The 13,163-nt window shown below is 41.5% G+C and overlaps 1 protein-coding gene across 2 annotated transcripts; it reads right to left on the bottom strand.

Annotated features, from left to right (window-relative positions):
- Positions 1 to 496: 496 nt before the first annotated feature.
- LOC137880669 (nuclear factor 7, brain-like) lies at positions 497 to 2,532 on the bottom strand. 2 transcript variants are annotated; one of them, XM_068722165.1, is made up of 2 exons: positions 2,517 to 2,532; positions 497 to 2,006 (listed from the first exon to the last, which is right to left on the bottom strand). In XM_068722165.1, the coding sequence occupies exon 2, from the start codon at positions 1,987 to 1,989 to the stop codon at positions 601 to 603; it is 1,389 nt and encodes a 462-aa protein (XP_068578266.1). In that variant the 5' UTR covers positions 1,990 to 2,006; positions 2,517 to 2,532; the 3' UTR covers positions 497 to 600. The 2 variants fall into 2 exon arrangements, with proteins under 2 accessions (XP_068578266.1, XP_068578265.1); XM_068722164.1 differs by lacking the exon at positions 2,517 to 2,532 and adding an exon at positions 2,082 to 2,183.
- Positions 2,533 to 13,163: the final 10,631 nt, after the last annotated feature.

Consider the following 13,163-nt stretch of genomic DNA (forward strand, 5'->3'; position numbering starts at 1 on the left):
AACAAATACCAATGAAAGGTTTTACACGTTTATTAAAAAAGATGTGTTTACACTTCAAAGACAGAATAAAGAAATATAATTGTTTAATTATTCAATCATTGACACTAAGTTTAAAACAATTTAACAAACTTAAATGAACAACTGTGTCATTTTATACTGTAATATAATGATTTATGTTTCTCTATGAATTACAGATTTAGCCGATAGATGATTCAATCATTTTAACAAAATCCCAAAACGCTGCCGTCAAAGACAAAGACAGCATACAGAGAGCTGCAGATGACGTATTTTTATTCGTAAAAAATGAACAATTTAAAATCAAACAATTTAAAAAAAATAATAAAAGAACAAAAACATAAAGATCAGAAACTAAGTGAAAAATGTTTACATATAAAAAGGTTTACAATAGAAACAAAAAGAAAATTGTTGAACTAATTAAAAACAAAAATAAAATGGAAACAAACAATAAGTGAAAGAAAACTCAACATGTCTTAAGTAATGAGACACCAGGAGGACAGGTTCAGCTTAACAGGTTCAATTCAGGGACTTTTCCCTTTTAAGGAATAAACAACATCGTAAATATGATCATCCTCTTCATCTCTAACTGCTCTGTTTCACTGTTACACAGACCTTCAGTGGTGAGATCTTCACTTTAGCTACAGTGGTAATGAATGGAAACATCCTCTCAGTGAAAGTGTGTTTGAAGGTGTGTATGTGTGTGTTAGTATCGGGATCAGAGAACGACAGCTTTCCTCTGTTCCAGTCCAGATTCACTCTGATCCTCTGGAGCTTCTTCTGCACTTTGAGAACAGAGAGTGGACCTGATGGTGACTGTGCTGAGTATTTATCTTGATTGAATATTATCCTCCATAATCCAGACCATATGATTCCCTTCCTCTGGACAGACTCTGCTAACACACCCAGTAACCAGAATGCACTGTCTCCTACCTCGACATCCCAGCTGTGAGTTCCTGAGTTAAATCCCTCAGAGCCCAGAACAGACCAGAGTTCATCAAACCTCTCTGGATTATCAGGAAGCTTCTGTCTCTGTCCTGCTCTCACACTGGTCAGATCTTCAGACAGGATGAGGTCTGAACGAGCAGTGTTTGGGTCCAGAATCACAGGAGTGTAGGAGACCATGTTCTTCATCTTGTTCCAGATGTTAAAGGTCAGGTTGCCCAGGTGTTTGGCCTCGTCTATCAGAGCTCCTGAGAGCAGCTGTGGATCCTCCAGCAGGGGGCACTGCTGGACTCTTTCCACTGCAGCCTTGTAGTTGTTCAGGAATGAGACGTCTTCAGCTCTCAGCTCGTCCTCTGTGGCTCTGACTGTGTCTGAAAGAGCTGCTATCTCTCTGCTCAGAGCCTCCATCTTCTCCTTCATCATCTGACTCTTCTGCTCCTCTTCCTCCCTCAGTGCAGCCATTCTGGCCTCCTCTTCCTCCTCTAGAAACTGGTGAAGCTTCTTAAACTGCTCCTTAATCAGCCTCTCTGTGCGTCGGGCCTGGACCTTCATGTGTTCTGCTGTTTGATCAGACTTCACTTTAACTTCTTCAAAAACCTTTAACTTCTCCTTTAAGGGCTCCAGAGTTTCCTGAAGGTTCTTCTTGTGTTGTGGAGCAGCTTCATCAATGGGTCTGAATCTGTGGTCGCTGTGTTTCTCTGAATCTCTGCAGACGACACACACTGGCTGCTGATGGTCCAGACAGAAGAGTTTGAGTTTCTCAGAGTGCAGACTGCAGAGAGGCTCTGAAGCTCTCTGATCTCTCTCCAGTAAGAAGGAATCACACAGGTTCTTTAACACCAGGTTACAAGGTGGACGTTTACTAGAAGATATTGTCCTACAAACTGGACACTCCTGAGTTGGTTTCTCTCTCCACCAGCTCTTCAGACAGTCTTTACAGAAGCTGTGGCTACATGACAGAACAACAGGATCTCTAAAGACTTCATGACAGACCGGACAGCAGAGCTCCTCCTCTGATCTGGAAGCCATTTTGTCTCTGAGTGAAGCTGAAAACACAGAAAGTACATCAGTCATGGCTCCCCTCCTCCTCTACCAACTTCTCTGTTTTTAGTCAAACTCACATTCAGTGTGTGGAGCGTCAGCAGGTTGAAGCAGCAGTGTTGTAGTTTTCCTCTTTTCTCTCCTGTAGCTGAACTCACTCAGAGGAAGTTGTTAGTTTGGTCTGAAGGTGGATCTGATCGTCTCTCTTTCAGTCTGTGTCTCTCTTTAGTGAGGAAGAATCACAAACTGTTTGTCTCAGGTGAGTCAGGTGAGGGGTGGAGCTTTGTCACTCCTCTGATAAACACTTTTCCTGTAACACAGAGGTGTGTTTCATTCATCAAACACCTACCACACCTCTACAGCTCACTGGTTAACAGGTTTTACCTCATTGTATCTGCATGATGAACATTTTCATATAAAGTCAGAAGAAGGTTGAAGTACCGCAGTACTCTAGTACTTCCACCTGTAACTGTCCTCAGTTGAAGTCACAGCTTTGTAATGAAGGTAAATCTTACCGTCTGTCTGTCGGTGAGTCTCTTCTCACTGAGAACTGAACAGGAACAAACTGTTTCCTCTTTGTCTCAGATGATGTCATGTAAGGGGCGGAGATCGATGACTTCGTTCACTTCTTATATATTACATTATATTACATAAAGCAGGGTATGCTTTAGGGCGGGGCTACATTGTGATTGACGGTTCTCTACCAGAGCCAACAGCGTCGCCCCTCCACAGTCCAAATATTATGCTAACTTCTGATCACTGGTCAAGATGGCGACTGCCAGAACGTAGTCTACAAAATTCACGGGATAACAATATATGCACGTCGTGCGGAACTAAAGTTCACAAGCGCGTTCAGCCCAGGAACCTTTAACCAATTTGACCCGAGCGCCCCCACCGGCGGCGGCAACGCATGCATCCAAAAACGAATCCCCTCATAACGTGCACTTATCAGTAACAAATATAATGATGCTGCATACCTGCTCAAACTGCAGCTCCTGCGCTACAAAGTCATCTCAGCTGTTTGTACACACTCCAAACACAACATATGACAAAGCTACGTATAATACCAAGTAACACAATCAATATAGCGCCCCCTAGGCAGTCCCACTCGCCACATTTATGCCAATAACGTTTTTAAAAATGAATTCAATGCTAACACCCGTTAGCTCAGGAGATCGCTAGCGACCAGACGGTCGCAGCCATTTTTTTCACATTCCGCTACGATACAGCCTCGCAGTTTTACTTACAAAACAAAGCCATCATCATGAGATGTTCTGCAGCAAAAAAAATAAATTAATCCATTCATGTTTACTATCTATCTGTTCATCGGACGCCCCTCTGTTTGAATTCAAAGCTGGCGTTGCCGTCGTGTGCCTCGTGTCCCTGCTAGCGGAAGGGGCGGGGTTATACTCAGCTAATCGGATTTGAGAAATTTGACACTCGGGTAGTTTTTATTTTCTGATTGGCTAACGGATTCTATCATTCAAAGTCACGTTAGGTTGTTTCAACAGAGCAGGCTGTGACGAGTCTATGGAACGTTTATTGGGTCAAATTGGCCCTTCACTGTGGCTGTAAGGCACTGGAAGAAAACAAAACTGGAATTCAGACGATAAAATCCCATGGATGACAAACATTAACAGTCTCAGAGAGGATCCAGGCTCTCAACATGATGCCAAACTGCTGCATATGGATAGATTGAACACTATAGTGATAAAGGAAGTGAAATATATAATTATATAGTATATAAAATTACAATGAAACAGCTGGAACAAAATTACATTTTGGTTGACCTCGTTTGACCTCTCCGTACTAGATCAAGATGTACTAGATAAAGCTTCACTATATCAAAAAAACTTTGTTTAGAGACCCTCAACATATAGTTCTATGATCTGGGAGAGCTGGAAAGCTTGGACCTACATGATTTCTAATAAAGAAATATCCTGAAATTGCTTTTTTTTCCAGTCGAAAATTTGAATTTTCAATTTGTGCTGTGTGCCATCTTAATTTACTCTTAACCAGTAACATATATACTGATATTTACACATATCAACACATCTCACAAGTGTTAGGGTTATTTTAATACCAAAAGTATTAAAATAGCCCTTACAGTTGCAACACTACACTCATTATCGTATGGGTATGCTATTTTCGAGCTGAGGGCCTAAAAATCGGTCTAGGGTCCAAAAGGATTTAACCATACGCCGTTAGCAACATGCTACATGAGATCAGCACAACGATAATAACCTTTAGCTAAGAATAACCTTTGGTTATATAGCTTGGTTTCTTTTGCGCTGCTCCAAACTCTCTGGGAAACCGTGACCCCTGTGCATTGTTACACCCCGAAATAATAACTTCCAGACTTCAGGATGCCGTTGAACTGGATGCTTCTTCCTCCAGTATTTAGAGAAAAGACAGACGGATTTACTGTTAATGTTAGCTGAACATGGCTAACAGGCAAATGTTGGCGAACATGGCTAATCGGCCTCCTCAAAATTTTGAATTATACAATTTATTAAACGTTTTACTTCGTCAGCGGCTGGTTTTGTACTGTTTGGAGTATTTCCTTAGATGTAGTTGAAGACCACTGGATCTCAGAATGGGTCCGTCCTTCAGCTGAGTGATGAGCTGCTGTCGTAGTAAATCAGGAGGTAAATACTTCCAGTTTGTGGCTCCAAATTCAATAAAAAGAACGGCAAGATATTCTGAGTAAATCTGTCCCTGAGGTCTCTACAAGGCTGAATGTTTTTGTGTCCAACATGTCCTCACATGTTGGCTCAGCCTGAAAGAGTGTTGTGTTTTGACAAAAACACTCTGAGGAGCGACCGTGAGAGCTGCTGAACCAAACCTCAAAGGAAAAGGAATCCGACCTTTTCACTGAAGAGAATTCAATCAAAATGTAACCCCAGTTCATTCTTTCATCCAAACTGTCAGGTAGAGCCCGACACCCGCAACCAAATACTGACTAACAAAATACTGACAAAATACTCATAAAACACCCACAACCAAATACTGACTAACAAAATACTGACAAAATACTCATAAAACACCCACAACCAAATACTGACTAACAAAATACTGACTAATAAAATACTCACAACTAAATACTGATAAACTAAATACTCACAAAATACTAGCAAAATACTCACAACCACATACTGATAAACAAAATACTCACAAAATACCAACAAAGAAAATACTCACAAACAAAATACTCACAAAATGAAATACTTACAAACAAAATACTCAAAGAAAATGCTCAGAAACAAAATACTCCAAAAACAACATACTCACAAAATGAATAGAAAAACAAAATTATATAAAAAGGATTTCTCACAAACAAAAATCTGACAACCAAAATAATCACAAATTAAATACTCTCAAACAAATTCCCCACAAAAAAACTAAAGTATTCAGGACTGAAATACTCACCACTCAGACTTTTATTCTTCCACCATTAATTCAATCTGCAGGACTTCCATGTTTGTGGCCACATGTGATACTAAGGTCAGCTGGTTTTGGAAACTAGTGAATTTGTTGTTTTCACGCAAACGTTATTCATACATTTACTGATTTAACTCACAGCTCAAACTTTACGGTCTGTCACCACCAGAAAAAATTATTTATTTCACGAAGCTAAAAAACGTAATATTAAAGCTCTTCCAATTTCATAGTTTAAAGTTTCATAATCCTTATCTAAAAAGTCTGGAGAGTTATCTTTTACATAAGTATTGTCTATATACTAATTCATGAGGACCCTTATGGAGGTCTGTTGGTCCACCACTTTGGTCCAGACTGAAACATCTAAACTACTGTTTAGTTAGTCATGTTCCCCTGAGGATGAACTGTAATAACTTTGGTGGTCCTCTGTCTTTTCATCTAGCACCACCATCAGGTCAACATTTAAAAGTGTCCAGTGCTTTGGTTTATTCCCAAAACTATACATTCCCAGTCAGCGTTAAAACATTTGGTGAGCAGACTGTTCACCAAACACTGCATTCCTCACTACAACCTGTCTGTGTGTCTGTACTTCACAGGACTCCCAGCTGTCAGGTCCTCAGAGACAGATGGGTCCAGTCAGCGACGATAACACACAAACACACAAACACACACACACACACACACACACACACACAGACTTTACTATCGGATAAACAAAACCTGACAGGAGCAGGAAGCCCACAGGACCTGATGTTACCTCCAGCTGTGGAGTGACGGGGGTTAATCAGAAGAACAGACTGTTCAGAGTTAAAGTTGTGACAGACTCTCACTGACTGCAGCTTCCATCTACAGCCGCTTCGCTGACTGACATCCAGCCGACGACTTCACGGAGACACATGGAGGCCAATCCAATACAAGGGATGTGATTCATTGATTTCACGACCAAACGCTGGTAAGACCGGACCTCCGCCAAGTGGACATAGTCATCGTGGCGTCACCCATTGGAGGACTGACATTTTGAAGCCTCGAGTTCGGTGATATCACCATCGGCATTTTGGATTACGGCCGTCGCCATGTTGTTTTTAACGCATCTGATGAACAGAAGTGACGTAGTGACGCCGTATACGGCTCTGGTAGCGGAATCGGCCTGTCATGTAACACAAGGTAATGATGATGAATGAAGGGATGTCACAAGAACCGATATTTCAGGACCAAGTTGATGCTAAATATTTGAAAAAGTGACTTCTCTACAGTTCTACAGTTACCGTACGTACCGGGTGGAGCTCAAGACTAACAGAACCTAAAATTCGAAAGGACACGGTGAACTCGCTATGAACAGTATAACATTTTCTTTCAACTTTTGGAACGCTGCAGAGCCATAGACTGTATATAAGAATAGAACGTAGTCATCGTGAAGTCATCCATTGGTTTGTGGACTGCCGTTATGAAGCCTTGAGTTTGTCAATTTCGCCGTCGCCATCTTGAATTAAGGCCATCGCCAAGTTGTTGTTTTTTTGCAACCAGTGAGGAGTGACGTAGAGACGCCGTATACGTCTCTGGTAGAGACCTGTCAATCACTGTGTAGCCCCACCCCTAAAGCATCCCCTGCTTTATGGTGTGTTTGACTCTAAATGGAGCATAATGTACTAAATGAACATCATGCTGTATTGAAGAAGACTGTAAACTAGAGATTGAGACCATAAACTCATGTTTACAATGTTTACTGAGGGAATAAATCAAGAGAGAAGTAGAGTAATTTTAGACTAGACTTCTATACAACCAGAGGAGTCGCCCCCTGGTGGACACTAGAGAGAATGCAGGTTTTTAGACACTTTCGCATCGGCTTCACTCGACAGAATCCGAGGTTGCCTCCTGGCCTCCCCTCAGTGTGTACACAGACATCCCTGCAGAGGTTTCTTTCCTTGCTAATAGGCGGGCTTATCTGCACAACAGTTTTGTGTTCTTTCCTGCGTATTGTAATTTTTCCCTCTCTTTGTACAAATGAGTCCCTTGGGTCCGGTAGTCCATCACAGCACTGCTCCCCTCAACCACTCAGCCACCTTTCCTTCATGACATATTGAACAGGCTGCTCACTGGTATTTATTGTGTATTTGCTAGTAATGATAGTGAAAACCAATTTGTACAAACAAGTTCAACCTTCTGGAAGAAAACTGAGGGGAGTAAAAAAAAAAAAAAAAATGAAAATAGAAGGATGTCAAGACATAAGTGATTACCACCTCGATCCCAGCTGGCCACCAATTTCCGTCCTCACCAGCGTCTGAAATGCTGCGGCACAGACGGGCCCCTGAAATCCATCCATTTCAAATGAAACAGTCGTTTCATTCCCCCCCCCTGAGATTAATACGTCTTGCCGGTAGTAACACGGAAAAACCTTGATGTACCTGTCAAAAGTGGGCAGAAAAATAAACGACGGAGAAAAGAAACACAAGTTTGAAAATTATCTTTTGAGTGCAGCGGATTGCTCGAGGGCCGGATCTCTGTTTGAGTTAATCCACGTTCTGTGTCTACAGCTACATGTACGGAGGACGGGTTTCAAGTTTTTTTACTGTAAGACATTTGAAAACACTATTCCTATGTAAAGAATAAAACCATAGCTGCTTCCAGTTTGACGGTATAGAAGCAGTAAATATCATCAGCGCTTGTTGACAGACTGCAGAAAAGAACGGAAAGCTGTTTAAGTCGCATCTGTGAAGTGAATCTTCATCACAGCTCAACATGTCACATCGGATCAAGAAGAAAATACCTTGTAGTCAACTCCTTGCGTGGTTTGCATGTGCAAATTAAAACACACGTGCATAAAAACACAATAGAAGCTTTATAAAAAGGAGCACCAGGTTCTCGTGGTGAGGACTGAGTCAGGGTTAAATAAACAGGTATATGCTGTGTCTGTCCTTTCTGATGAAGATATTGTACAGCAACGGGGACAAACTATTTTCTATAAAGGTTTTCTTTGCACAGAGGACTCTGTACCTTTTGCCCTGAGGGCAGTAAGCTGCAAGTGATGATTTAAGGGATGGCTGTGGTTATAATGATATCCTCCTAAACACACCAGACAGAACAGGGACAACACTGCACTCGGTATCATCTTCACTCTAAAGGCGCCTTTAGACGACAAGTGTTGGTTTATCTCATGTCACACTGTGTGAGATGGTCGAATGTAGTCTTGGTGTCCGACTGTATGATATCAGCGCGACGCTTTCAGATCGTGTGATGGATTGGTGTAGCAATAAGATGAAAAGAGAAATGAGTATCTGAGAGCAGATATGCGTCACTAACTCGCATCAACAATCTGCAGCTTTTAAAAGGTTTCGTAGCGCAGTTGGTTAAACCCTAATTACCAACGGAGCAGATGTCTCTGGGCAGTGCCGTCCTACATAATATTCTTGTCCAGCCCTAATGTATCCACTGTATGTACTATATTACTGTAAGCAACGTATCCTTAACAGTTCAGGAAAAGATCGGGAAATACTTAGTTAGGTTCAGGAAAAGATCGGGAAATACTTAGTTAGGTTCAGGAAAAAATTGTCGTTTAAATTACAATAACCACGGACTGCCGTCACTGAAGTATGCAAGTGACACTGATATCAACGTTGACTTCTGGTTTCACACAGGGAACAAACATCGGTCTCCTGGTTGAAAGGTCTGTGTTTGTTGGACCCATCCACCTCCACTCCCGCCCACCATGTTTGTGCTTTAGCATTCTTTATACTTCCTAGTTCATGGTTACGTGGATAACGTACAAATTTTGTGGGATGTCTTCGAATTACAGCTGATTCTTTTTTTGTAGCTTCTGTTACGAATGCTTGTTGAAACCAGCCTGCTGTAAGCCACACGGCTAGTTTGTGCTGTGCGGTGAAATGAGTACGGTCAATTGTAATTCCCATCGTTATGTGCATATGTTTTCTCAACTCTATTGTCATGTAGATGTTGTTGTTTAGTTTCAGAGTAGCAGCGCCCTGTGTGTTGTGGATTTCATGCGTTCTGTGACTTATTTTGTTTCTTCCATCCGACCCACCGATAATTCCTGATTTACAAATTAGGCACCGTGCCCGACCCGTCATACAAACGGAATCAAACATAGAGGAGGATGATGAGACAGAGGAAGTTCAGCCTCATTGTTAAGCATGCAAACATACAACTTCTCCCTGTGGAGAAGATATAATTGCTTTTTTATGTTTCCTGTATTGTGTGAGCCAAGAATCGGAGCCGCCTCCAAGCTGTTTACACACCTGACATCACCCCTCAAACACGTCACGGTTGGTTGGTTCCTCGATCCTCATTCACTCATCTAGTCAGTGTTTACATGAAGATGGTATTTGCTTTTTATCATCATCTTTTATTCATCACCATCATAAACACGTCTTCCTGTTTTCTCCTGAACTTCAGGCAGCCGCTCGAGACAGACGCACCTGAACAAGCGTTACACGTGTGAATATCTACTGTAGTGTTTTGTATCATAGTGGACAATTTGCCCCAACTGGACTGAAGAGGCTTTAAAATGTAAATCTGCGTTGGCCAGTGGCTGGAAGTTGTACTTTGCTTTAATGCTTACAACGTCGAGGGTTCTCTATGGATGGTACTGTCTCTCAGTGTCTCTCCACTTTGGTTCACACTGAACAATCTCAACAACTATTGGATGGATTGTGGTGAAATGTGGTTCAGGCGTTCATGTTTCCCTTCAGGATGAATTGTAATAACTTTGGTTTGCGATATGAATCTTGAACTTAATCTGAAACACAAGTAAAACACAACAAAGTCCAATTAGTCGTGTTGGATTTGAAGCAATTCTCTACAATTGTGTTTTACTTAGTGCGTGATTGCCTGTATGATTGTGTGTGTGTCTTTGTCGTTGTCATTCACGGTCATTGTGAGCTCTCGCCGTGGAACCCTTTCATAATTGATTCGTTCGATAGCGGAACATAATTGACCATCAGACGCTGGAAAAGTCTCGGACCGAAACATCCGAGTCAGAAGCTGCAGCCCTCAAGATCGGTCATGAAAATAATCCGGCGAGAAGTTTACAAGTTCAATTAGTCAATATCAGCCGTCTCGTGAAGGTTGGCGTCTCTTTGGCCAAAATGCTGCGGTTTTATTTGTCTTTTTAACGCGGCTGTTTTTGTGGTGATAACAAACTTCTTTCCTGCAGCACATTTCTGATCAGAGATACAAACTGTGTTGCAGAACACCAGATAGGCAAACAAAGATATTTAAAGTTTGGACTTTGTAATTGTTGGTTCTAAGACATGCATAACACCTCTCACCATCTATTGTTGAAATGTCCTTCAGCCACCTCTAACTAAACCAGTGAAATAGCTCCAGAACAGTTACTAATTACTAACCATCTCTGTGGAAAAACTCTGTTCCCTGGCAACTCGTCCACTTGGCCTTTTTCCTTTAATGAGAACATATTTTTAGTCCACTCCCACAGTAAATTAAGGGAAAAAGAAATCTCCTTCAATGTAGAGCATAGCGTATGAAGATAATCAGATAAATGTCAGAATTCAAGTTGCAAAAACAAGCAGTGCCACCTGCCTTTGAATTGATGAAAATTATTTTTAACAAATGTCGATCGACAAAGAAAGAAGAAGTGACGTTAATGTTAAAGAAAATGCAAATTTATTTGCAAAAAATTTAAAAAAAACAAAAAAATTGTAAGTTTCGATTGTTGATGGTGTGAAGTTAGATTTAGGCAACAGAACTACTTTTTCCAGACCAGATGATACTTTTAGTCAGCAAATTAAGGGTAAAAGAAATCTCCTTCAATGTATAGCATAATATAAAAAGATAATCAGATAAATGTTATTGTGTTTTATTAGGAATAAACCATAAATAGAACTGACTACATGCTATTCTTTTGTTATTGTGGAAGGGACAAGAACCGATTTCATCACAATGCATCTTTTGCAGAGTTGGTTGAGAAATAGTTTCATAAACTTCCTGGTTTTATTCCTCTCCTCCAACTTCTGACCCCAAACCTGCGTCCTTTGTAAAAGCTGTCAGTGTGAAGCCGACTCCGAGTTGATCTTGTGTGTCCCAGATATCAGCCACAGTAACTGCAAAGTCAACTTCTTTTCATTGTTTTAAAAGCACCACAACAGTGACACTATGTCATTCTTTAGAGAACTCCTGCAGCTTCAATCATTTTCTTTGTTATTCTCTAAAGTTTGTTCACCATCTTTTCCTGAACCTAACTACGTAGTTTTGTTGTCTAGGTTTAGTTCTGATAACTGAACGAGGATGATACATAAACATTGTCATTGTTTTAAGATCATTGAACACCGTCAGACAGCTGTGCCGTGAGATCGACTTAACCGACATTTAGAATACGAGACAACGGAGAAGTAGAGGTTACGAAAGGTTGTCACTTTCAATTTACGCCATGAAACATCTGATGCTTAATGAGCTGCAGATGTTGTATTTATGCTGCAAAGCATGTCTTTAAAACAACCATAATGTAAAAGTGTCTCCTCCTGGAGAACAGATGCTTCCCGTGGAGAAGCTGTTGAGAGTAATCCACCTTAAACTATCTCCAGTGTGAACAAACAGGAGTTATTTTAACCCAAACGATGATCTTTTCCTCAAACTGACCGAGTGGTTTTGTTGCCTAAACTTAACTAAGTTGTTTCCCATGAAGACGAAAGAACGAGCGGAAATTGACTTGTATTTCTGGCTTTCGTAGAAAAACACCCCAAAAAATGAGAAGTAACTGTTGTGTAACATATCATACGTCGATGATAAACCCAAAACTACGGAGAGATGACTTCTCCGCTCTAAAATTGAATGAACTCACACGTCCCTTTCACTGCCAGCTCTCCCTTTCAAAATAAAAGCCAGCGCCGCAACAACAGCAGCAGGTTTGTGTGTCTCCTCTGCAACAAGTGTGATCTGCAGACGCCCGCTGCACCGCTTCTGTCTGTCAAAACGGACTCTTTCTCTTCCCTGTGACAGAAAGTGGAACATAAACGCTCCAGCAGGGTTTCTCTCTTTTTCTTTTTTTTTTGGGCCCATTTTTCAGTTTGAACTCCTCAGTAGGATGTCCACGATGTCCTGAGGACATAGCATCGTCGAGACCGGGGGGACAGTTATTAAAAGCGGAAATAGCCTCAGAAGTTGAGTATTCTCCCCTCCGGATGGGGGGATTTAAACTTTAATAGCTGCGTTTAAAAGATAGCATTTTATTTTTTTATTTATGGTCCAGATGTCCTTCAACTTTATTAATCCTGTCCTCCATCCTCATCACTCTCCTCTCCTCTGCAGCATCCCTCCAGCTCCTCTCTCTCACTTTCTCTCTCTCTGTCTCTTTCTCTCTCTCTCCCTCCTTTCTCTCACTCTCTTTCTTGTCTCTCTTTCTGTCTCTCTCTCTCTCACTCTCTTTCTCTCTCTCTCTTCTCTCTCTCACTCTCTTTCTCTCTCTCTCTTCTCTCTCACTCTCTTTCTCTCTTTCTCTTTTTCTCTCTCTCCTTTCTTTCTCTCACTCTCTTTCTCCTCTCTCTCTCTCTCTCTCTCTCTCTCTCTCTCTCTCTTTCTCCTCTCTCTCTCACTTCTTCTCGTCCCCCCCCCCCCCCCCCCCCCCCTCTCCTCCTCCCCCCCTCCTCTCAGTGTGCAGCCCCGATGCAGTAATGGGTCAGTCTCAGTGGATCAATGACTTGGAGGGGAGAGACAGACGGAGACAGAAGAGGTTTTCAGGAATCAGCCTGCAGGAG

This window comes from Cebidichthys violaceus, unplaced genomic scaffold, assembly GCF_023349555.1.
Source record: "Cebidichthys violaceus isolate CVI_PGR_0920_01 unplaced genomic scaffold, fCebVio1.0.p SCAF_29, whole genome shotgun sequence".
Classification (NCBI taxonomy): domain Eukaryota; kingdom Metazoa; phylum Chordata; class Actinopteri; order Perciformes; family Stichaeidae; genus Cebidichthys; species Cebidichthys violaceus.